Source organism: Hoplias malabaricus, chromosome 11, assembly GCF_029633855.1.
Source record: "Hoplias malabaricus isolate fHopMal1 chromosome 11, fHopMal1.hap1, whole genome shotgun sequence".
In the NCBI taxonomy this organism is placed as follows: Eukaryota; Metazoa; Chordata; class Actinopteri; order Characiformes; family Erythrinidae; genus Hoplias; species Hoplias malabaricus.
The window spans coordinates 22,968,488-22,992,184 of record NC_089810.1 but is presented as its reverse complement, the minus strand read 5'-3'; the positions used below and the strand labels follow the sequence as shown (position 1 = coordinate 22,992,184).

Below are 23,697 nucleotides of genomic sequence, written 5' to 3'. Positions count from 1 at the left end.
TCAGTCAGGAGTTTGGTGTGTTCTCATTGTGTCTGTGTGGGTTTCCTCCTGGTGCTCGAATTTCCTCCCACAATCCAAAAACACATGCTGGTAAGTCAATAGGCTTTGTGGCAAATGGTGTGAGTGACTGGGTGAGTGTGTCATTCCTTGTGAAGGAAATGGTCCCTGTCCAGGGTGTGTCCCTGCCTTGGGCCCAGAGATTCTAGGTGGGCTCTGGACATAACTCTGAAGAGGATGAAGTGGTTATAGAAGATAAATGAATGAATGTATGAATTAGATAGACAAAGAGCTGATATGTATACACATTTACAAGGACAGAAATCCACATATGTTTAAATTTGAATAAAACAGCACAAATTACCCTGGTTAGAATGAGTTTGCAACCGTTGTAAACACAGTAAGTCTGGCAGCACAAGCGAGTGTCCAGTGAAAAGTAAACAGTGTCCGTGCTAAAAAACGGTGTGAGACTGTTATTGAATATTGAAGCCTTTTTGTTTTCCAGCGCCGTGTCATCATCACGCAGGGGGCGTGTCGGGGGCGTGGCCTCGTGCTCAGCTCCACTGCTTCACGAGCCTGTCGAGGGAGCGAGCGCCCATTGAGAAGTGTTCTCTCTCTCCCACCCTCTCCCCGTAACGTAGCGGCGAGACATTTCCACAAACAACAAAAATAAACAGCTCCGGGTCTGCATTCCTCCGAAGTCACACATCTGAACGCTACCGGAGACGTACCCCCGGTTGCGGCGGCGGCAGCGTGAAGCGGTGAACGGAGACTGTTCCTCGGAGCGCGCGGCGAGAAGCAGACGGACGGACTGAAGCTCGCTCCGGCCACAGGTAGCTGCTCCCGCGTTGACGAGCAGCGGAGCGGGTCATGCCGTTGTTTCCGGGCGGAGAGCGAGCCGTGTTCCAGAGCTGCTAGTTCTCCGCGAGCTGAATCCGCGTCGCGACCGGCTGAAGGAGCGCGAGGAGCGGGCGCCATGTCCCGAAGAAAGCAGAGCAAGCCCCGTCAGATCAAACGTAAGAGCAAAGTTTAGAGTTCCTCTCTCAGCAATGTTTCACCGGCAACCGGCGCCATGGCAACGGGTAAAAACTTGGTAACGTTGGTAACGTGTTGGCCGCGTCCAAAACAACCCATTTCTAGAGTAGAGATTCAGAAACAGCACCGCGTTAGTAGCTTATATTTGAGTGTAGTGTACTAACCAGGCTGTCTGTATGTACCGTGTGTAGTAGGCTAATGTGATGTATGCTATGTACTGTGTGTAGTAGCCCTATATTTGGTGTGTGTGGTTTAGGACGCGGCCGTGGTAGCACGTTGTGATTTGTTGTGTTAATTCGCGTGTCACCGCAACACACACCAACGTTTCTTGGAAACCGTTGAGAAGTTGCGATAGGTGCGAGCGCGCGCCAGACGAGTTCAGCCCTCTCTCGCACCGCTAAAAATCAAGTGACTAAGTAAAGGGATAGATGAAGCAAAACCCCGTATCTACAGAGTTTTACAAAAAAGCAACCACCTATCTAAACATATGTATAAAGCCTGCGACGAAAAAGAATAATCTAAGGTCGTTTTGGGCGGTTTTCTATTAGTAATTGTATGAAATCTCTACACTGCCTTTTCAAATACAGCTAAAAACGATTAAATTTGAGTTTTATGTTTGTTCTGTAAGTGACACTATGCAATGTTAGGCCCGTGAAGGTATGTACAGAAAGTGAGAGTCAGTCAACAAGTTTATTTACCAAAGTTTATATATATATATATATATATATATATATATATATATATATATATATATAAAATACGTAACTATTTTAAAACTACAGGCTTATGCTACTTTCTTTAAACCAGCAGTGTCTCATTCCTAACATGTTTCTAGGCGTTTTTCAACCCAAGGTTCTGTGTATTTACACCATATTTCCCCCTCTTCAACCTTTCCCTCGCCGGCTGAAGTGTAACCGTAGTTTCCTGTTTAAACTCTGTTGTGGAAACGTCGCTGTTTTCTGAAAAAGAAAGAAAGCTGATGTGAGTTCAGATAAACAAGGGATCCGATCTCATGCGAGATAAGGATTAAAATTGGATCTTTTTTTATTTGTTTTCTGTCTGTGGCTGTAGCGAGGCTGGCGTTGCATTTTCCCCCGGCTTTTCAGTTCTCTCTCCAGAGATGGGCCGTGAGATAGCGCCCTGCTGATCTCTCCGCCTGATAGCGGATTACAATTGGATCCTTTCTCCCCCCCATCTCCGCTTTTAACTCTATAATGTAGAGGCGCCTCACAGCAGAACCCCTTCATATACACAGACTCACAGATGACTGACTCGAGGCTGACAAGTTCTTCCTGTTTAGAAATATGTGAAGGTCTATCTCACATCTCCGATCTGGCAGATAATACGGATATGTTATAAAAATAAAACGTAGTGCCACAGCCCCATCATTTCTGTCTCTCTGACCAATCTCTTTCTCACTCTCTCTCTCTCTCTCTCTCTCTCTCTCTCTCTCACACACACACACACACACACACTCTCTCTCTCACACCCCCCCCCCCCTCTCTTTCCCCCCTCAAAAGAATCAGCAGTGCTGAAAAGTCGTTTTGCTCTGGTGCCAGGCGCTGTTTCAGTTCTTCATCCAGAAGAGATGCTTTGATGTGATAAGCACAGTAGCAATATCTTGGAGGTTGAGTTTGAAAGGGCTGCTCAAAAATAAATATTAATGTGAGTCAAAGGCAGAAAGCGACTCTTGAAAAGGAAAGAAAAATGGTCTGATAAGGCAACATTAGCATATACCACTGAGCGTAAAGGGCGGTAGTGCGATTTGTTTAAGCGACTGCAAAGCTGCATCATTGGGCAGTCATGCCAGTAACCTCGTGCTGTACTTAATTGAGACGTTCATGTCTTATTCACACCAGCAATGTCTGCTTATTTAAAGCAACTCCCTGTTTTTTCACCCAATGACAGCTATCTGACATTATCTATGCTTGCTTTGCTATCAGAACACCTATTTCAGGTCAAGCAGAAAAGCAGCACTTGTGGCCTCTGCTTTCCTGTAGAAAACCTATTGCATGCTGTAAAATCCTTTCATGATTATGGAACTGCATTAGATGTGATCAAGTAACAGAGGTGTTCTTATTATTGTTGTATTTAAAGATAGAATAGATAATGATAGAATTTCAGATGAACTGACGAGACAAAATACAGGGTGGGTTTTGTGAACCTTTCTTCTGGGAGATGATCATTCCTCAAGTCATATGCATATTATTATAACAAACAGACTGAATATTGATTCAGCATTTGCAGTCAGAGGTAGTTCCCACAAGTATCTGCAAACAAAGGTTTGTGATGAGGTCAGGCAACTATAACTCAATGACTAGGTTATATAGATATATTAGATGCTAGGTGTTGTGACCAGCAAAGAAGACTTAAAGGCCTGTTTTGAATGGAAGACAAAGCTGTTCCTTCAACCAATGTCATGGCTTCTTAGGCCCACACAAAAATGTCTTCTCAACTCCAAAGCTAGCACTGTTTTCATCATGGCGGTCTTTTTGTAGATGCGAACAACAAAACACCCGGGTATTATTAATGTGCGACTGCTCTGTTTTGTGACACCTCTCCTGGGGGATTTTGCCATCCAGGCCTTCAGCTGCAAATATATGGTATCATGGAAGTCTGTGTTCAGAGGAAATATTTGTGTGTGCCTTTTGTGCGTCATTCTCCCAATGGTGAAGATCGCTCCGATAGATTAGCCCATCCCTCCCTGATGAAGAGATTAGCCACGTGGCCCAACGGGGCTGGATCCCAGGCCTTGTATTTTGGCGGTTGAGATGGAAGACGAGATAAGAGAGGCGGCGATCTCTGTGCTGATTGTGCTGGCGTGAGACAGATGGAAGCGATTGCGTGGATGGAATTGGCATTATAATTACATTTGGCTGCTGCATTCTCATCTTTGTCGTGTTTGTGTTGTTGTTTGGGACTGGCTGGGTGTATCTTCAGATAAGTTAAAAAGAGAGAGAGAAAGAGAGAGAGAGAGAGAGAGAGAGGAGCAGATAAGAGCAGAATAGGATGGCAGAGGCGATAAGGGCTAGGGGAGAGAGGCAGGAATACAGAAACGATAGATGGATGTATTCTGGGTTTTAAAAGCAGCTCCCACACTGAGATAGTGAGGGCAGATAAGGCAGCCATGCAGATGGGTGCTGCGATAAGAGGAAAGAGATGGTGGGAGATAACAGAGATAGCTTTGCACCGCCTGACATCATTCAAACAGCTTCGAGGTCACCGTGCTTTATGCATGGGGTCACGCTGTTTGACGTCAGAGGCTCAAGAGCATTTGAGATGAGTGCTGACCAAGTGCATGGTGGTCAGACAGTTGCGCTCGTTTGAGTGACCACCTTGCCGACGCTGTTTGTGTTGCTCTTTTGAAACTGTGGACATGTGATTGTATCTACAGTTCCTGTTTTTTTGTGCTGAAGCTGTGTGCCGGCATTTACTGTTGTCAGGTTCAGCTTTTTTTTAAGGGGTCACCTGACCTGAGCGTTAATCTAATATCTTGACAAAAAAAAAAACATCATGCTGAATAAAAGAAAAGATACACACATAGTCAAATATGTACACCCATATTTTAACACTCATAGTAACAAACATAATAGAGAAATTAATATATGAGGAACCCCCAGGGCTTTGCACATTCAAAAAATGCTGAATAATATCTGGGAAATAAAAACCAAACAAATTCTTTGTGTTGTTTAGTTTATATACCCTATATATTTGTTATATTCAAATTTTTTGATTATTTTGTTTTAGGAAAGAAAAGGGTTAAATTCTTGAAATATCCAGTAGAAAAATATCTAGGGTGTTTTTAGGACTTCAGAAGCTGAGCTAAAGGCCTAACAGCAGATTAGTGACTAAAAACATTAGAAAGAGGAATCACATTTCAATTTCCAAGTGATGGGAACAATGAGGTAAAATCAGCTTTAAATGGTGTAAATTATTAGCTTATTGCTTATAATTCAGAGAGCTTGTTAAAATAGATAGCACACATTAGCATATTTGTGGGAGTAGTTTTTGTTCTTACTTTTACAAAAGTTCTGACATTCATTACCAGACCTGAACCATAATAGTTCTCTACTGTATTTGTACACCACATACACATGTGTACACACACACCCCTACATTCAGTTCAGTATGTACACATACACCCATTCACACATTCATCAACACATTAATACACACACACACACACACACACACACAGCTTCTTGGTGGCTTTTGCCTATGTGTGTGAATGTGTATGTGTGTGTGTTTTCCTCCTTTGTTCTGCTTTTAGCTCGATGTGAACTTTTGATAAGCCCTGGGGCCTGATCTCCGGTGCAGATAGAGATTGCCAAGTGAGATAAGAGTTGTTATCAGGCCAGAGCAGGCAGGAGCTAAGACTCTGCTGCAATAACAAAGCGACACGTAGAAGCAGCAGGGCCCTGGACCCTGGCAATCAGTTCCAGCCCTAATGTGATTAATGCTGTTGTATAATTAGATGATAGGTGTGAATGCATTTCTCCCCTTCCTTCTATTTCCCCTCTCTCGCACCCCTCCCCTCTGCCCGCCCCTATGTGTTTTTCTCCTAACAACCATCATAGTCGATTAATTTAATTAAAACTAATTCCACATATTACTCACTGTAGATCCTGTATAAGATAGCATTGAGATGCAGGGGATTTTTTTTGTTCTTCGATGATTATCTGGGGAGAGCTTTTTTTTTTTTTGGAAAGTAAAAGAAAAATGCTCAGCTCTTAGCCATGTATAGAAATTAAAAGGAAATGAGAGCGTAGCATCAGCAGCCTGGGCTCTAGTGTTGATTTGCTGCAAGTTATTAGATACTGGGCAATACACTTCTTAAGTTTATGGACATTGCAGAAGCGTTGTAGTACAGCAGAAGCTTTCGCAGGAGATTGTCCTAAAATAATATGTTTAAAGATGTGAAATGATTTCCTAATTTAAATCAAGGCAGTGAAGCTATGTGAAACTAATAATTACAAAGCCGCCTCCTGCGGCTTTATAGTGAGCGTACCGTGAGAGCAAGGTGGGAGGAAGAAAATAAATTCTCAGCATAGGCCTTGCGCTTTTCCTAGAAAGGACTTTTGATAGATAACTATCATCCTTCTCTAAATACCTTTCTGTTGAGTGCTCAGTGACATGAGGCTGCAGGTGCAAGCTTCCTTTAATGCAGCAGATGGGCCTGAGAAGATTCTCCTGATAGCTGCCATATAGTAAATATTTATACACAAGGAGGCAATTAGGAACTATATAATTTTGGTTTAAATACAGTATTATGTTTAACTTTGTGTTTGTTTTGTGGTGTGTGTAGGAGATAAGTGGAAGGTTTTTGCAGAAGCCAACCAAGAGAAGGTATAATCGCCAGATTTACTGTATCTAAGATGTCTGTCTGGATATTTTATCCTTCACTCTGCTGCTTTCAGCAGAAAATCTATACATTGGGATAGTGACCAAGGTCATCTCGGTATCGACCTTCTGGATCAAGTTTGGTTCCTAAACTGGAGTTGTAACCCTAACTTCAGTTTAAAGAAGTATTCCACAGTGGTTTTTAGTAAAACATTAAAATGTAAAGAAAGGCATTCAGAGGAATTTGTTGTGAAGTGCCAAGTCTAAATTGGACAGTAATTAAAAATATATCAATCCATATTGTAGCATAACATTTTTCAGTAATAACGATATGATTTTTAAACATAGTGTTTAAATTTACACTGACTGGCCTTCATTACAGCTCAGTGACATCAATTTAATATTTTAAACTAACTTTAAAATTAATATTGACAAAGCCAAGAGGTTTATGTTTGATGGTGATGTCATGTTTCTTGTTTGTTCATATCGATATTGGAATTATATATCGTGATATAAATTTTGACCATATCACCCAACTCTAATTCAGTGTGTAGTCACTTTGTTCATTTTGGAAAGTAGCTTATGTGTTGCACTGTAGACGCTGTGACCCCCCTGTCGCCATTATCCGAGGTGGGTGAGTGTCTCTATAATGCAAAACTTTGTTTATGCCTCACAATAAGTTATGTGTTTGTTTGATATAATCAGTGAATTTTCCCAAACTGTGAGTAATGAACATACTGACAGGGCTGATTCGACTGCACTCTTCTGATTGGCTAGGTTGATTGGTTGTAGGTGTTTATGCTTTCTTTTTGTGAGATGACGACGTGGTCACAGTAACCTATCCACGGATTAAAATTTACTGCTTAGGAAGTGTCTGGATGTTGCCACGGTGACAGAAAAGATGCTGTGTGGTGTTGTGAAGAGTTATTACTTCTTCCTGCTATTTACACAGAGGACAAGCCAAAGTGAGTTATGAGGAACAACCCCACGTGTACACACTCTCCTGCCCTCCTCAGCGCTTTTAACACTGAAGTTACTTGTTCCTGCCAGGATTTAAACAAAGCTGTTGTAGGCTTTTATTAAAAGATATCTGGAGTGTGTTTTCTAGCCATAAAGTCTGGCAGTATAAATGTAATGTTTCAGACATACAGCTTCAAAGTAATTTCTTTTTAAAAATACAACACCAGAACAGATTTTCACTCCATTTACACACACAGTTGTGACTGCATTTTGTGCCTTTTTTTTATATAGTTTAGGTCTTAATACACAAATTCAGCTCCTCTATGATGGTATCATTTCTGCCTGATAATAAACCAACAACATTCATAAAAGTGATAACATACTTGTCCCAGTTTTATTCCCCACTGTGCACACACAGCTATCTGTTGGGCTGCATTTTACTTTACAGCTCTTCAGTAATATTCATGCAAAGCACACCTGGTAAGTGATGTCAGTCTTATGCCTCATGTGACATTCCTGTTTCTTCTGTAGTTCACTGTATCAGCTTGTTTTTAACTTAAGTTTTCTCCTCTTTCCACCAGTCCTTGCCGCTGGATGTTGCAGTCGACACTCTGTTTATGTTCTGAAAATAGATATAGCAACTTTCAGCTGAGTATAAGATACAAGATTGGATTGACATGAAATGCGCTAGTAGGGAGCTCATAGCCCACAGTCTTCCTGCAGTGAAAAAACAAAGGGGCGCAATGAGGGTAATCATGATATGCTGCTATCATGAGGAATCATATGGAGAGGAGAGACTTTTTTTTGCAGTGTTTTCGATAGCAATGGAGGTAACGTTTCCAAAGCGGGAGGGCTCTGTTTTGATGAAGGCTGGGTAATGGAGTTGATTTAATGCGCTGTTTATAATGGAGTTGGTTGGAGTTAATGAGTTAGTCTTTATGGAGACTGCAGATATGATAATGTGTCCATGTGGAGGAGCCATATTTGATGGGATCACGGTTAACGGGGTTGATTAGATTGGCCGATTACTACGCTCGGTTTGATGTCATGTTCGTTTATTTGATGTGCTTAATTGGCATGGTCGGGGGGGGGTGTGGGGGATCAGTTTCATGTGACAGTGGAACATGGACAGGAGGATTGGGGAGTGGCACTGTTTTGAATAGATATCTTGATGTTATGTATGACTCCTTACTTGAAAAGATGAGAAATGAGATGTTCTTTTAAAAGGGGATTTTCCGCTCATAATTGAACAATACGATTTAACACTGGTGCCGTGTTACAAGGACATGGCGTTTGATATTAAAGCATATGAGTGAAAATGTTCCTATTGGTACAGGTACAGAGTGACGACAATGTGGCCTAGCGTGTGTGCAGTTTGCTGGCTCATGGGAGGTATGTGTGTGTGTGTGTGTGTGTGTGTCACTGTTATGACAGCCCCAACCCCCCACACACATAGACATACACAGGCGATAAGAGGCCATTTTCTCCTACTGTGCTCAGCTCTGTGTTCCAGGGAGTATAAAGGCCTTCCGTGGGCAAACAGTCCCTGACGACCTGGTTTACAGCTTCAGAGTGCGGCTGTAAAGTGCAGTGTAGAACTAACTTGTGCTTACTGATCAGGTTGACATGGGTGGAGGTGTGGTCCTTTTTTAAGGGCGTGTGTGTTTGTTTAACCCTTTAAACTACATGCTTACTATTCGATTGTTGATCCTTAGATTTATTCAAATTCTGCGTTACATGAATCATTTTTAAAAACTAGAGTAAATCTGTCATGTAGGCTAACTGTGTTGATTTAACATTCACCTGTTAGCTCAGTCACACTTTGACATACTACATCTCTCTGTACTAACAGTGTGACCTGCATACAAACAGCTTATCATGCATACAAAATACATATCTTTTGCAGATGTCAACATGGAAGAACCACCACCCTGATCAGGATGATCAGTATTTTAAAGTGTTATTTTTTTTTTAAGAAAAATCACCTACTCCAGCATTAAGGGGTTAAACAATTCACCTGTTTACTTTTGTGAACTAAGTCACATGTTTGTAAACGGTTTAATTACACCCACAGACTGCAGCTTGGCTTTGCAGGAGTCCATCATACTTCCTCTTGGAGTAGAGGCTCCTGGACTTTACCTGAAGCAGACCTTGCTGGGTGCTAAGAGGGAGAGCTGTGGTAGGCGAAGAGCGCAAGGCCTGGTTTAGAAAAGGAGGAGAGAGGGGAGAGATAAGAACAGCAGGGCGACTGGGACAAAGGCCTGAGAAAGAGGAGAGGTTAGACTGCCTCCGGGGAGCTCCCCTTAACAGAGGTGGTCTAGACCAGAGTGTCTCCTCTTTCTGCTCTCACACACTCCACTTGGCTGGCCACAGTACGGACAGATAGAGAGCCAGAGGCTGGCTCCCCATCACTACCCTCCCTCTCTCCTATCCAGGGCTTAGATGTGTGCACAGTGAGTCACTCTGCACTGTGCTGTGGGTTTGGAGTGATCTCAGCTTTGAGTTTGGATACCTCTTGTGTAAACCATGTGAGCAATGTGCTACTGATAGCCCTGGCTGTGGAAATGCACAGAATAGGTAGGCAATGGCCCAATGTCTGAGTAAAATGAGCTACAATGGTCTTAGCAATCATATGATTCAGAGGATGCGGATAAGGAAGGTGGAACCTAATGGTAAGGAGTAATGCTACAGCGTTATTTTATTTTGCCGAAAAAAAAAACCCCAAAATAACAAACCGAAGCATGGCCACTGTTTTACAACGGTAGCATCTCATACAGGTTTGTTATTCTCATGGATCTCATACAAATCTGGATTCAGTACAGAAGCATAAGTCTTTAGTCTCTAGTCTTAAGGACTATTATTTTTCCTAGTGCCAGTTGTGTGCTACTTATGCTTTGCCTTTTTACTTGAAAACCAAATGCTAAATCCATGAATCCATCCTCATTCAGACAACAAATTTTTTGACTTCTTAAATGTATCATGTCATACAGAACCTCACTTTTTTTTTACCCTTTTTGAAGTGGGTTTATGTAAACTTTATTTAGGTCTCAAAGTAAAAATGTACTCTGTAATGCACTGGGTAGAAATGATCATCAAAATGTATCAATTTATTATGTGTAATCCTGAAAGCCACCCAAAGCAACATGTTTATATATGTGCATTCAGCCTCCAGCATAGCTTGTAATTTAAAGATTTCAACGATGGAATGTTGTTTGAATATGGGCCGCCAAACAGAACATTTTTAATTCATTTGCATTTATCACACTTTAAAAGTAAAGTCAACAATTGTGGGGAAATGCAGTTCTAAGTAACACTTCTTTTAAGGTGGAAGGGTATGTTTGAAGGAAAATAATGAATGTTTTTTGTACATGGCTGAAACTTAACTACAAGTTTTTATTCACTGGTTGAATTACCATAGGAAACTCATTTGTAACTCGAGTTGTTTGTTTTTGTCGCACTTTCGGTAATGCACTTAGCCGTCTCCAGAGTTTGGAGACATTTCCACCTTAAGTAATCTGAAACAGCCACAATAAGTCAGTATTATCCACCTATGGTGCATTGGTGACTTAAAAGTGTCTGTAGGTGTGGGTGTGTGTGTTGCTCTGTGGCGGGCTGGCGCCCCCTCCAGGGTGTGTTCCTGCCTTGCGCCCAATGATTCCGAGTAGGCTCTGGACCCACCGCGACCCTGAACTGGATAAGCGGTTATAGATAATGAGATAGATATACACCTATGGAGCAGGAGTAAAGCAATGCTTGACTCGTGCTTTTCACCGTTTGGAGTTTTTCCTTTTGTCTAAACATACTCTAGGTGCCTCTGCCATGAGCAGAGGGAGAGAGAATGCCTAGCAGACCGGACCAAAGTGGGGAGCTAGCAAATGGCGAGGAAACATCATTGGAATTTTACAATCGTGAACTACGCCTTCAAAGCAGCTACAAAACACCCTCCAAAATTCTAAAGAATAAATAGAACTTTTAATTATGAAAAATGTTTTTATGTTATAAATGTTGAAGAGACTTGCGCGTATGGCATAAGTGGACCTTAAAAGAAAACATTTCAGGCAAATGTTGGATGTGGCCTTTAAATCTATCACCTGCTTCTTATCAGAGTGATCAATCGTGAAGCCCATGCTGCCCTTTTTCAGATTTTCCAAACATTGAGTTGATCAAAGGTCATGACCTATGCTCATTTTCTAATCAACCAGCAGATGAAAAGACAAAAGAAAAACTGTGTGATCAGATAGTTGTTAATGATTAGATTATCAGCCTTGCGATGTGGCGGGATATTGATGGCAGCACTTTAATTGATGTAGACTTTGGCCTCTTTGGCCTGGCTGGGCTTTGGCCCAGTTTGCATATCCTGCACACTGGTTTGAAGAAAGAGAGGATCATGGGTACTCCTTTTCTTGCTTTTCATGCTCTGCGCCCTTCCCCTCTCCAGGTCTTCTCCTCTTCCCCTCTCCCTCAATGTCCTACTCTGTTTCCTTTCTCTCTCTCTCTCTCTCTCTCTCTCTCTCTCTCTATCTCTGACCCTCTTTCCGTTGCTCCAGCAGTCTCTCCTCTTTCTATCTCTTACTATCTCACTCTCTTTCTCCCCCAACCCCTCTGTGCTGACCCCCCCCCCTCTCCCTCTGTCTCCAGTCAGACCTCTAGCCTCACTGAACCAGGTCTTGGCGGTATGATAATGTGGAAAGTTGAACTGGCCCCATTACAGCTTGGCTGATGGCAGCGCCGATAAGGCCCTTGATAATGGGTGCAGATAGAGCTGACACAGCGGTCCAATAGCCAGCCCTCTCTCCCCCATTATCATTCCTGCCCACCGATGGGCTCCCAGCGCGCTATCTGCTCTCCATTTCCACTCCTGCGACAGATAAGAATGGAAATACTGACTTCATAGCTGACTGATTAAAGTGTCTGCCTTTCTTGATAATACACAGATAAATTATGTTTTTTTTCTCTCTCTCTCTTTCTCTCCCTCCCTCTGTCTCTATCTTTTTCTCTCTCCCCACACTTTCTTTTTCTTTCTCTCTCTCTCTCTCTCTCTCTCGCTCTTACTCCCTCTTCCACTATCTAGAAAGGGAGGGAGGAGGGGGGCGACAGGGAGAAAAACCTCTCCTCTGTTAATTTCTCTTTCATTGTAGGTTTATTTAAGTGGGATAGAGGGGACGGGTGGGGGAAGGGATGGCGAGCAAGGGAATGTGATGAAATTTGGGAGATGGGCCCATTAATAAGGAAGTTTCTGAGGGTGGGTGAGAGCAAACACAGGGTGAGTTGGGGTGAACGACTCCATTCAAGAGCCTCTCTGGGACTATTACGTTGGAAATCGTGTCGTCTAATACGCGACAAAGCGCTATCGATATCATCTGTATAAACACACGGTACATAAACACTCCTCCACCACCCCCCCTCACAGAAAAGCCAGACTCATCCTGATGGGTCGAATCCGATTTCAGCTAAACGGAGGACGGTGGCATCGTTTGGATATATGCGACAAAAGATGACAAGATGGAAGCAGTTCAGCTGACCTCTAGGGTCCCACAAGAAGTGGTGGAGCGCGTGGATGGGCCTATCACAGCACAGATGACCTCCCAGTTACAGTTGCATGCTTTTCCAGGGTGCCTTTTTTTAAAACGCTGATCGCTCCACTAAGATACCACAGAGATAGCACTGATGAAGGTCCTGCATTTACAGTAAACCATGATGTCTCTCTCTTTCTCTCTCTCTCTCTCTCTCTCTCTCTCTCTCTCTTTCGCACTCACTTACTCTTTATCTTTTCCTACCATCCCATCATAAACTTCCTTCCAATGGAGATTTTCCCTCAGTGCTTCACCTTCCTGGATCACTTCTGCTGATGTCACCGCTGCTATCTGGGGCTGCCTTTAGTAGCTCTCTGTATATCATCTGGTTTATGAGTGGAGTCCATTCGCTTGCGCTACCTGCCTGCTGTGACCCTGCAGCGAACCAACACAGAGCCAGCAAAACAACAGCCCGGCCCAGTAGCTCTGTGAGCCGCCTTTTGAGTTTTTTTTTTCTTTTCGGCGCGCTTTGCTTTTACACAGGAAGTGTGTTACTGTTAGGAGAGAGAAATTCTGTCTCTCTGTCAGTTTTATGGCCTGACTGACTATCTGTCTGTCTATCTGCCTGTCTGTCTGACTGTGTGTCACTTCTCTGCTTACATAGAGAGCTGCTCGCTGGAACAACGCGCTATTTGTTCAGGGCAGTGTAACTGACCTTGATAGATTAGAGAGCACTTTTTTTCCTCTGGGGCCATATGAGTGTGAGACAGAAAAGATAAGTTTGTGCGTGAATACATTTCTCCCTCTTTTTTGGGATTCTTTCATATTTAAAAAATGGTTATACTTTAATACAAGAGTGTGTGTGTGTGTGTGTGTGTGCGCGCATGTGTAGTATTACTGCTGCTGTTTCCACCAAATCTTTACACTTCCACTGTACTCTGCTTTTTCTCTCTGACCATCTCTCTAGCTACACTTACCTAAAGCTCTCCCCACGTGCTGAATTATTCACATTAGCAGCCCTGTTAAAAAGGAGCATGCATAAGGTTAATTTGATACCAAATGCTTCACTTAATTTTTAAGGGCAGTAGACCTTTTTTCAGTTAGGCCACAGAAGCATGGGGAGTGGAGGAAAAAAAAAAAACCCGAACGCGTGATAAAAAGCCTAGATAAGGGAATGACTGTGTTGTGTAGGAGTTGATATCAATGTTATCTATCTCTCTTTTTCACTCTCCTAGCCCTTCTGTTGTTTTTTACTCCTTATCTTGCTCCACCAAAATGCCAGGAACAAAAAGGGAGAAAGAAAGAAATTACCGCACGGATTATTCATGGGGCCTGCTGATAAAATGTTGACGTGAAAATTAAGAAGAATATACGAAGCTATTTTGTTTTTTTTTCTGCAGCGATTGTTCACTTGTGATTATTTTTAGTGGCTGGGGGTGAGATCAGTCTGTGCAGTGTTTTCTTCTCTATCTCTGTCAGATGGTGAGTGATTGGACTTGAGTTAACCCTTACTTCTCTCACTCCCTCTAAAGCCACACATGCTTTTCTTTCACCTAGCCCCTGCCACAAACACACACACTGGTCCAGAGCTGCTGGACTCAGATAAGACCAACCTCAATCTGACACAAATAAAGAGCCCCAAACACAGTGGACAGGCATGTGTTGCCATGGATGATAGGCCTCTGTTGCCCGTTGACGACAGCGTTTTTTCTGGTTGTTGGGATGCAGCCGAGCACCCCTTATAGAGAGAGGGAGAGGGAGAGGGAGAGAGAGAGAACGAACCTGACCTTCGTTTGCATCACAATTACTGTTTCAGCTGCTTTAATACAATGGTTTGATGAAGTTTGTGCTTTATTATGTGCCTTAGATGCTATGTTCTAAGCATATGTTGGAGTCCAAGTGCTAGGCTTTTTAGTGCTCATGTTTATTGGTGTTATCTGTCTCAGTTAGGATGCAATAATTGTAGCCTGATACTGTACATTAGGGGTTGGCATTATGACAGTGTGTTATCATTATTGTGATAAATGATGCCACAATCTGTTTTTCTAAGTAAATCATAGGTATCTTCAGTACTCGTAGCCTTTTACTGTTGTAACTGATTAGCATTTTTGGACCTTTTCAATCTTGAATGGCTTATTTTTCCAGATTACGAAATTTAAATATCATCATACACCATGACTAACTTTTGTCTTGCTGCAGAAAGACTACAGTATCATGATACATATCATGCATTGTTGGTTGTCTACCACATTTTAACACCATAAATACATATTCAGAAGTGTAATTTATTATGTTTGTAGATGATTTCACTTGTTATTTTATTATGAGTATATTATTTTTCTTGGGAACTAGAGCATTGGCTCCCCCTCCCCCCCCTTTAGCTTAATCAAGCCTCTTTTCTGGGCCCTCTTGTGTGTTGTTGGGCCAACCACTGGTCTTTGTGTGAAGGCCTTGTCTTTCACACTTGACCCTGTTTTCAGCTGCTGGTCAGCTGCCACTCTGTCCCTGCACACTGCTCCAGCCTCAGGTTTCCTCCTCTCTTTGTGCCTCAGGCCTTTAGTAGGTGTGCCTTGTGTGTGTGTGTGTGTGTGTCTGCATGCGTGTGTTCTTGCGCATCCAGTAATACATGAACTTGAAGATATGAATACACACACAAAAATAAATCCTCTTAATTTTCTACACATCCATTATACAGCAGGGAGTCTTACTCACCGAAAGGGATGCGCCGATACCTGATCCTCACACATCTGCTGACACACTACTAATACCGATCCAACCTTTAACCCTATTAGTTGATAAGTGTCTTTCTACCTTTCCACTTCTTACCGATTACTGTTGGGGAAACTTCACATTTGAATGGTTTCAAAGTTGTGGAATGTTTCTCTGGTCTGTGATTTATCTTTAAATACTTAATTAAACTCAAGGTATTGAAATCTTTTGGCTTGTGCCTCGACTCGAATGTGGAACACTCTATGACTGTATCTCTCAAGCATTAAATATAAATCTCACATTTCCAACTTTTGCTTACTTTGTTTAACTCCATCGACCGGCACATGGGAAATTGGTCTATTATTGATAGATATACTGCTTTAAATCGCCAGTGTTTGTACAGTACCTGCAAATGGTATGGAATAAATAAGTAAAATGGGAATATACCATGTGTAGTACATTATGGATTGCTGTATAAAACGTTTGAATGTTAGAAATACTGTTAAATGTGTTTTATAACGTTTATTATGTTAGTTAAACCAATATATTTGTTGTTTTGTTTTAAATAAGACATTTCCTAGTGTACAAAATACAGGTTTTGTGGGTTTTATATGGATGAGATATAATTATAAGCGGGGTTATATTCCTACTCCTACCCCCCTGGAAATGACTTCCATGGACAATAGTCCACACTCTGATCCTGTATATTCAGATTTTTGTTTTGTGCCCTTCCCTGTCTCATTAAATTTATAATAAGCTCAGCTTGCATTACATTTCTTTATGTCAATCAAGATGAAATATGCCCATTTTTAATTCATTAGTTTTTTTCTTGTGGTGAGATTTATTAGCTTGAGCCCAAGAGCGATATGGACTGATTTATCAGGCTCTGCGATAGTGTATATTATTAAATCAGATGGTGGACTAAAGAAATAAATATATAATTGCTTGGGGAAACTGTCGTATTAAACCAGTCAGACTACCACTGCCTATTATGATAAGAATCTGCTCTGAATATCCTTTACACGCACACACACACACACTAACCCAGACTCACACATACACACACTCTTGGCTCCTTTTGCCCTTTCCTCTTTGTACTCTCTGCCCCCGGTCCCCTCCCCTCTATCTGTGGTGAGCCTTGTCTGAGTATTAGTATTAGAGGCAGCAGTGTCCCCTGAAGTAAAACAATCTGCTGTAATCTATCAGTGTGTTATCGGCCCTATCTGAGTGCCGGAGCGAGCCGGGCCGGGGCCATGGCGCCGTGCTCCACAGCTGATAAAGTTTCAGAGTTCAGCGATGATGAATGTTAAGAAACTACACCCTCGTTAGAGAGGATGTGGACTTGGCAGGGGAGGCCGAGGGGGGCCACCACACAGAATAGAATAGAGAGGGAAAAGTGCCTGCTTGCCCCATCACTGGCCACCAGGAATAGTGAGGTCAGGACCTTGCATTTTGTTCCTGTTTTTTTCCCCACATTTTTCTTTTTTCCCCCTCCCCAGATATCCTCAATGCCCCTCCGCTCTTTCTGTATCTGTGGTTCAGGAAATGTTTAAGTTTTATAAATCCTCTTGTGTTTAGCTTGGCCATGTTTTATCAGACACCTTCATCTCTCACAGTGCATTCTTCTTTGTCCCATCATCTTCTCCCATCTATCAGGGCTTTGTGTCATGCCTCAAAGTCCCCTGATGACGATGCATTTGATAAGAACCACGTTCTGAAAAAGTGCACAGTGCAAATGGCGATAAAGGATCATTTCCTTGACAGATATTAAGTGCTGAGATTTCAAATTTCAAATTTTTTTGTCCATGTTTATCATATAAAAACAAACTGTGTGCTCGCTTATGCCACTTTAAAGTGATATTACTCTGTTCTGTCTATCAGTTCTATATATTTTTTTACTTGCCTATGCATCTCGGCTTATAGACCAAGGCAGTGAGAAGGAGAAGATCATGGTAGGACTTGTTAATGAGCTTGAAAGAAGAAGAGCCATTGTGACGATGACCGAGTTCATGGGCATATAATGGCAGCTAATGTGACGCAAGGCGCGGGCCGCTTTGTTCGCAGAAGTGTGGAGCGTTTAATAGGATCTGATAGGCGGCAGTCCCCGGGCCGAGGGGACGGAGGGGGGACCACGCGCTCATCAGGGAACGGCGCGCTCATCAAGGGAGCCGGCCTGCTCTGAAGGAATAATTTGTCAATAATTGGCCGTGTCAGTCTCGTTAGACGTTTGATAATGCAGCAGTTCTTTGGGGCCAGGCCTGCGAATATCTCAAATGAAAGCGGCAGGCGGCGTATGGCAGCAGATCCCAGCTCTCGATAGCACCATTAAGCGCTTTAGAAGTATTTTAGCTGAATTCACACAAAGCAAAAATAGATAAATAAATAATGAAAGAGGAAAAAAGTGGAACATCAACTGTCAGGGAAGTGATACGGCCTATAAAAAATCATTTGGGGGGTGAGAGATAAAAGATTATCCCCCCTTTTCTGTCGCCTTATTGCCTCCTCAGCCATCACTGTGGCTAATTCGCTTACTCAGGCAATAGTGCAAACTTAGTGTGTGTGTGTGAGTGAGTATCCTATGGCCCTGTGAAAGACTGCTTATCCCAGCAGTGTGGCAGGGCTTCAGGCTGTACATTTTTGTTTGAGAGTGGGCAGAAAAAGGTACTCGTTTAAGGTGTTTTGGAGTGCCTTCACGGGACTGAATATCTTTATTGAGGGACGTGTGTATGTGTGTGTGTCCACCGCTGTCAAATTTCAAATGACTTGCAGACGCATGGGATCCATTATCTTCTCTGAGAAGGCGAGGAATTTCTTTCCACTGATATGGTGGAAAGGCCTATCTCAGAAATATCTTGGGACAGCTAACCTTCATCAGATTGTCCGAATGCTTCATGGCAGCCACATTCCACAGCTCTGCTTGGCCAATGGCTACAGTCAGCGGAGAACTGTCAGAGCGCTCTCTTTGCTCCCAGTTCTGGAGATAAGCAGCCTGATGGAAACCATTTGGGTGAAGGAATGCATTCCTTGTGCTTTTTTGATATGCTCTTGATAATCTAATTGGCATTAACAGCAATCCTTGAGTTTTTCAAACCAAGACACTTTGTATAAATTGCTATAAAGCTGCCTTTTCCATGGCTAATGGTGAGAAAAGGCCTCTGGATTTACAGAGCTTGTGATGGCTTCCCATGGTAACAGGTGAAGCAGTCAAGGTTTTGGGGTTTGGGGCTTGGGAAAGGTGTGCTCACTCTCCTTACCAGAGCAGTAATCAGACACATAGTAGTTTGGCAGGCCTCCGCTGCTCTTTGGCCTGGTGCTAGCTAAGCCCACACTGACCTTTCAGTCAACTGGGCACTGTTTGCATGCTTTCCTGTTCTTTCCTTTTAATGCAAATGCCATCCGAGTGGTTCCCAGGAGAGGCCTCCCTGGAAGCGAAAGTTTGTATATATTAGTGCGTGTATAGAAAAGTGGCAGAGGGTTTTGGGCTATGAAGAGTTGTTTGTAAGTGATAAGAATGTTGTTGACATGTACACAGTTGATGTGTTTATAACACAATGATTTGCACTCAGTGAATTAATTAAACTGTGACCGCTGCTCTATTCAGAAGAGCAAAGATTTTACAGTATGTTTGGATTTTATTCATGTGATGTTGACCCATCAAACCTCTGCTTCCTTATTCTATAGTCCATAACTAATTATGATAAAAAATTGTTCTCCTTTTAAAAGAAAAAAAAAGAAGATGTAATGAATGGAAGGGTTTATTATTCTTAATCAGAGCTGTGATAAGTCTGGAGAGGTAAATGATGAGAATGGCATGATGGTGGGCAAAGGGCTCGGAGAAGGAGAGGAGAGGGGCGGAGGCGTTAATATTCTCTTTCCTCTGGAAGTGGCTCTCAGGAAAAAAGAGAGAGAGGAGGGGGGGGAAACGAGACATTTATCGCTCTCGTCCTTTGCTTTTATTTCCTTTCGGCTCATCTTAAATTTCCATTATTCACAGCAAAAAGCCAAGCCAATCCTATTCACACCGCCCCTCTCTGACACCAAGGGCCCTCCTCCCCTCTTCCTCACACAAACACACACATACACACCCATGCATACACACATTCACTTCAACCAAACCCCATTATTAATCATCCCTATCAGTTTCTCACATCTCCCTGTTATTTGCTGTTTAATCACTAAAATAATATTGGGGGGTGGGGGCGGGTGTGGGGGGGCAGTTACCATGGCGACCAAATGGAAAAGGTCAGGGTGAGTTTATCTTATCTGCGATAGAGAATGGTTACTAATTACAGATAGGTACTACCAGCTCTCAGTCCACTGGGCCCTGCCTTAAAACACTATCAGCAATCCACACCAGCCTGATATTAAAATAATCTCCAGCCATCCACACACACACACAGTTGCGCACACAGACACACCTCACCCCTGCCACACAGTGCCACACCAGACAAGATATTGCCTCAAAAATGTGCCAGGCCCAGCCTTCTAATAACACCGGTTAATGCCCCAGCAAGCAGCCATTAAGCTAATGCTGTTGACTTATAGCAATTATTTGTATCCATAGAGCTAATGACTGCAGGTAATGCCAGGGATTCCATTTTTTTTCACTTCACCAGCCAACTAGAATTTCTGGCATTAGTGGAATTACAATAAAATTGTACATATAATGCACTGAAATGAAAATTCTTAATATTTTGGGCTGTTTACCTGGCATTTTTTTTTTTAAAAAATGGTGCATTGTGGACTAGGTGAAGTGAGCACCCATACACCCAGAGCGGCGGGCAGCAATCCCCAGCTGCCTGAGCCTTGCACCTCAGCTGTAGATGGAGGCAGGAGGACAGATCTGTTACTTTACTTCCCCAACCCTCAATTTTCCTGCTGGTCGTGGGGATATAACCTCAATCTAACCTTCCAAGCCCACATCACTAACCTCTGGCTGCCCCCGTGGCCTAAAACTATCATTCCACCCTAAATACACAAAGTCAATATGTTTTAGAATAAAAAGACACTTCTTTACTTTGTTTTGTGCAGCAGCACTGAGTTGGTATTAGCTATTTTAGAAATTCAAGTTAAGAAAAAAAAAACAATTTAAATACACAGTTTAAATAAAACCTGTATAATTGCTACACAAACTCATGCAGGAGTTGAGTATTAATTTACTTGATGTATCATGACAGTTTCCATGCTGCTGCTTCAGTATAAAAATATAAAAGCGTTTGGTTTGTCTCTTCTGGGCCACTGTAGAAACATTGCGGTGCAGTATAGTGGCCTCTGTTGGAAGAGGACTTTCTACACTTTTGGAATTACAGGTTCACTGTACACTTACAAATATGAATAAATATGATTTTACATACCAAATTTCAGGACTTTTTTTCACTTTTAAGCTCTGAATCTTCATATTTTGGAGGAAGATCACAGTATCACCGCTGATGGTTTCTCCTCTGTTAGCCACCATGCTGCTGGTATGACGTTGCGAGGTGGAGATGTGCTGGCACTTGCTTCCCACACTTATTTTTTTCTGTAGCTGGAATATATCAATACTTCTGACTGAACCTTTTTTGATGGAAAGAGAAGTTATGGGGGCTTGCAACCTTCTGCCATGCTCTGGCCTCTATCCGTTTACATCTCTTACAGCAGCAAGACAGGATCAGAGCGCCACACAGCAGTGTGTGTAGGAACATTTTAAAACAGGGCTGCTGTGTATCTATGGTGTACATAGTACACCATCATAGTACAGTATCAGCATTGTGAGTCCACAATAACATTACAGTCTTAAAACCATGGTAGCATATTATAGTATGCCAGCACGTGCCTAGTCCAATTAGAAAAAGGCTGGCACTAGTAAAAATATACTTGAAATGAATATAACATTTCCAATCGTTGATTATCTATAATGGTGGACTCACTTATTTTTGTTGTTGTTTTTATGACTCATTTGTATATCATGGAGGCAGCTGTGGCCTAATGGTTAGAGAAACAGGCATTGGAAGAGTGCTGTCTTCTCCCTCAACATCCACTGCTGAAATGCCCTTGAGCAAGACACCTACACGCCCAACTGCTCCCTGGGTGCTGGGGATGGCTGCCAGCCGTCACCCATGTGCGTGTTTGTGTGCACCCTACCACCAAATGCAAATACAGAGGAACATTTTCATTGTATGTTTTCTACTTATCTTTGGTTGTGTTCTGTGTATAATGTGGTGTACTTTGTTTTGATGTGGTATCAAACCTGTAGTGAATAGATTTGACCCCTCTTGATACTCAGCATGACACCATGAATGATAACATGAGAGACATTATAGGCAGAAACACTGAAGTATTTCCATCAATTTCAAATCATTGTTTTCTATTTATTGTTATGTTGCAGTTATCTATAACATTTTCAGGTTGAGTCTATTTAAGTTTAGTTTTTTTATGGCTATTTTTGTCAATCAGTGGAAAAACAAAAGTGCCAAGTGGCCAAGGTTTTTGAACATCTTTTAAAAACAACAACAACAACAAAAAACCTCTAGTAACTCGAAACAACTTACCATAAGCCGGTAGTATTTTTCTAAATGCTCGGTTACATATACACAATAAACTATTGTTGATTAAAATATAGCTTAGCTGATCGAAACACTGACCTCAGACAGAAGTGAATCTTTCCTCTAGTTGACTAAATGGTATTCTACAATGAGTTCTCATTAATGTTTCCTCACCTTTATTCGTGGTAATGACAAACCGGTTGTAATTAGATTTAGTGGGGCTATGTAGATAACGGCGCTAATTAATGGTAGGTGTTTGTGTACGTGCATTGGCACACATAATGCAAGAACGTACACAAGGAGGCCTCTGTGTTTGCTAGTTTGCTCTTTGTGCGTAATTCTAATCATCGGAAACGGAATTCTCATTGTATGTTTGTGTGTGTGTGTGTGTGTGTGTGTGTGTGCGGCTGTGAGAATGTAAGCAAACAGGCATGTATTTGTGTGTGTGTGTGTGTATCTAAAGAGTGCGTGTCGGAGTGTGCTTGTGTTTCCATGCGCTCCTCCATTTATCATCTTTGACATTTGGCTGTGCTCTCTCTATCTGCCTCTCATCTGAAAAGAACACATTTTTCCCATCAGAAATCCCGTTGTGACTTTTGCGTTCGAGGGGTGGTGATACTTCCTTTCGCAACCAGCATCTCTGCACGCATCTTTCCTGGGCTGTGTTCCTTCTTCTCTCTCCCTCTCACCCCCTTTTCCTTTTCTCTCTCTCTCTCTCGCTCACACACCCCTCTGTGTCTCTTTCTTTCTCTCTCTCTCTCTCTCTCTCTCTCTCTCTCTCTCTCTCTCTCTCTCTCTCTGAACATGGATGTTATCAGAGTACTGGGGGCTCCAGTGATGCCCTGCCTCTTGAAAATACCCCCTTTCTTTCCTGCTGCCAGCCATGCAGTGGGTTATATTTAACAAGCCCCCTCTATCTGCCCTACATCCCCTCTCTACATGCTCCACACTTATCGCTGCCACACTTGCACCATCTCTGAGTTTTTTTTTCTTTTTTTTTTTTGAGCTCATGTGACAGGAGTGATAGATAACATTTCAACTGCCGTTCGTACCTCTATCCCTCTGTTACCCCCTTCTGTTTCTCCCTCTTCTTCTCTGCCTCTTCCACTCCACTTTGCTTTTTGCCTGTCATTCACTACATCATTTTTGCACTTGTGTCCCTTCCCTCAAATGTAGCCATGTATCATCACTATTGATATTAAAACCACTTCAAAAGGCCAGCTGCTCTTTATGTTGTGTGCATATTTCAAGACTGAGGGCCAGTCTTGTTACATTAACATACATCAAATATTAAGAACCCCTTTGTTTTTTTTTAAATGACTTTCTGGAGATAAAAGGTTTTGTGACAATGGTGATGTGTATGTGAAATGGCAGCGCCAGAACTCTTGAAAAAGCGTTTGTGAAAGATTTGTGTCACAAACATTTTATTTAAGCGATGCAAAGTGAGAAGTAGGGCGGCACGGTGGCGCAGCAGGTAGTGTCGCAGTCACACAGCTCCAGGAACCTGGAGGTTGTGGGTTCGATTCCCGCTCCGGGTGACTGTCTGTGAGGAGTTGGTGTGTTCTCCCCGTGTCCGCGTAGGTTTCCTCCGGGTGCTCCGGTTTCCTCCCACAGTCCAAAAA

General features: G+C 42.5%; 1 protein-coding gene across 3 annotated transcripts in view; it reads left to right on the top strand.

Annotated features, from left to right (window-relative positions):
• Positions 1–245: 245 nt before the first annotated feature.
• Positions 246–23,697, top strand: part of zfpm1 (zinc finger protein, FOG family member 1) — an 83,242-nt gene continuing 59,790 nt past the window's right edge. For all 3 annotated transcript variants that reach the window (XM_066685354.1, XM_066685353.1, XM_066685352.1), the window contains exon 1: positions 246–1,013. In XM_066685354.1, coding sequence (XP_066541451.1) covers positions 974–1,013 — 40 coding nt within the window. In that variant the 5' untranslated portion in view covers positions 246–973. The remainder of the gene's footprint in view (positions 1,014–23,697) is intronic.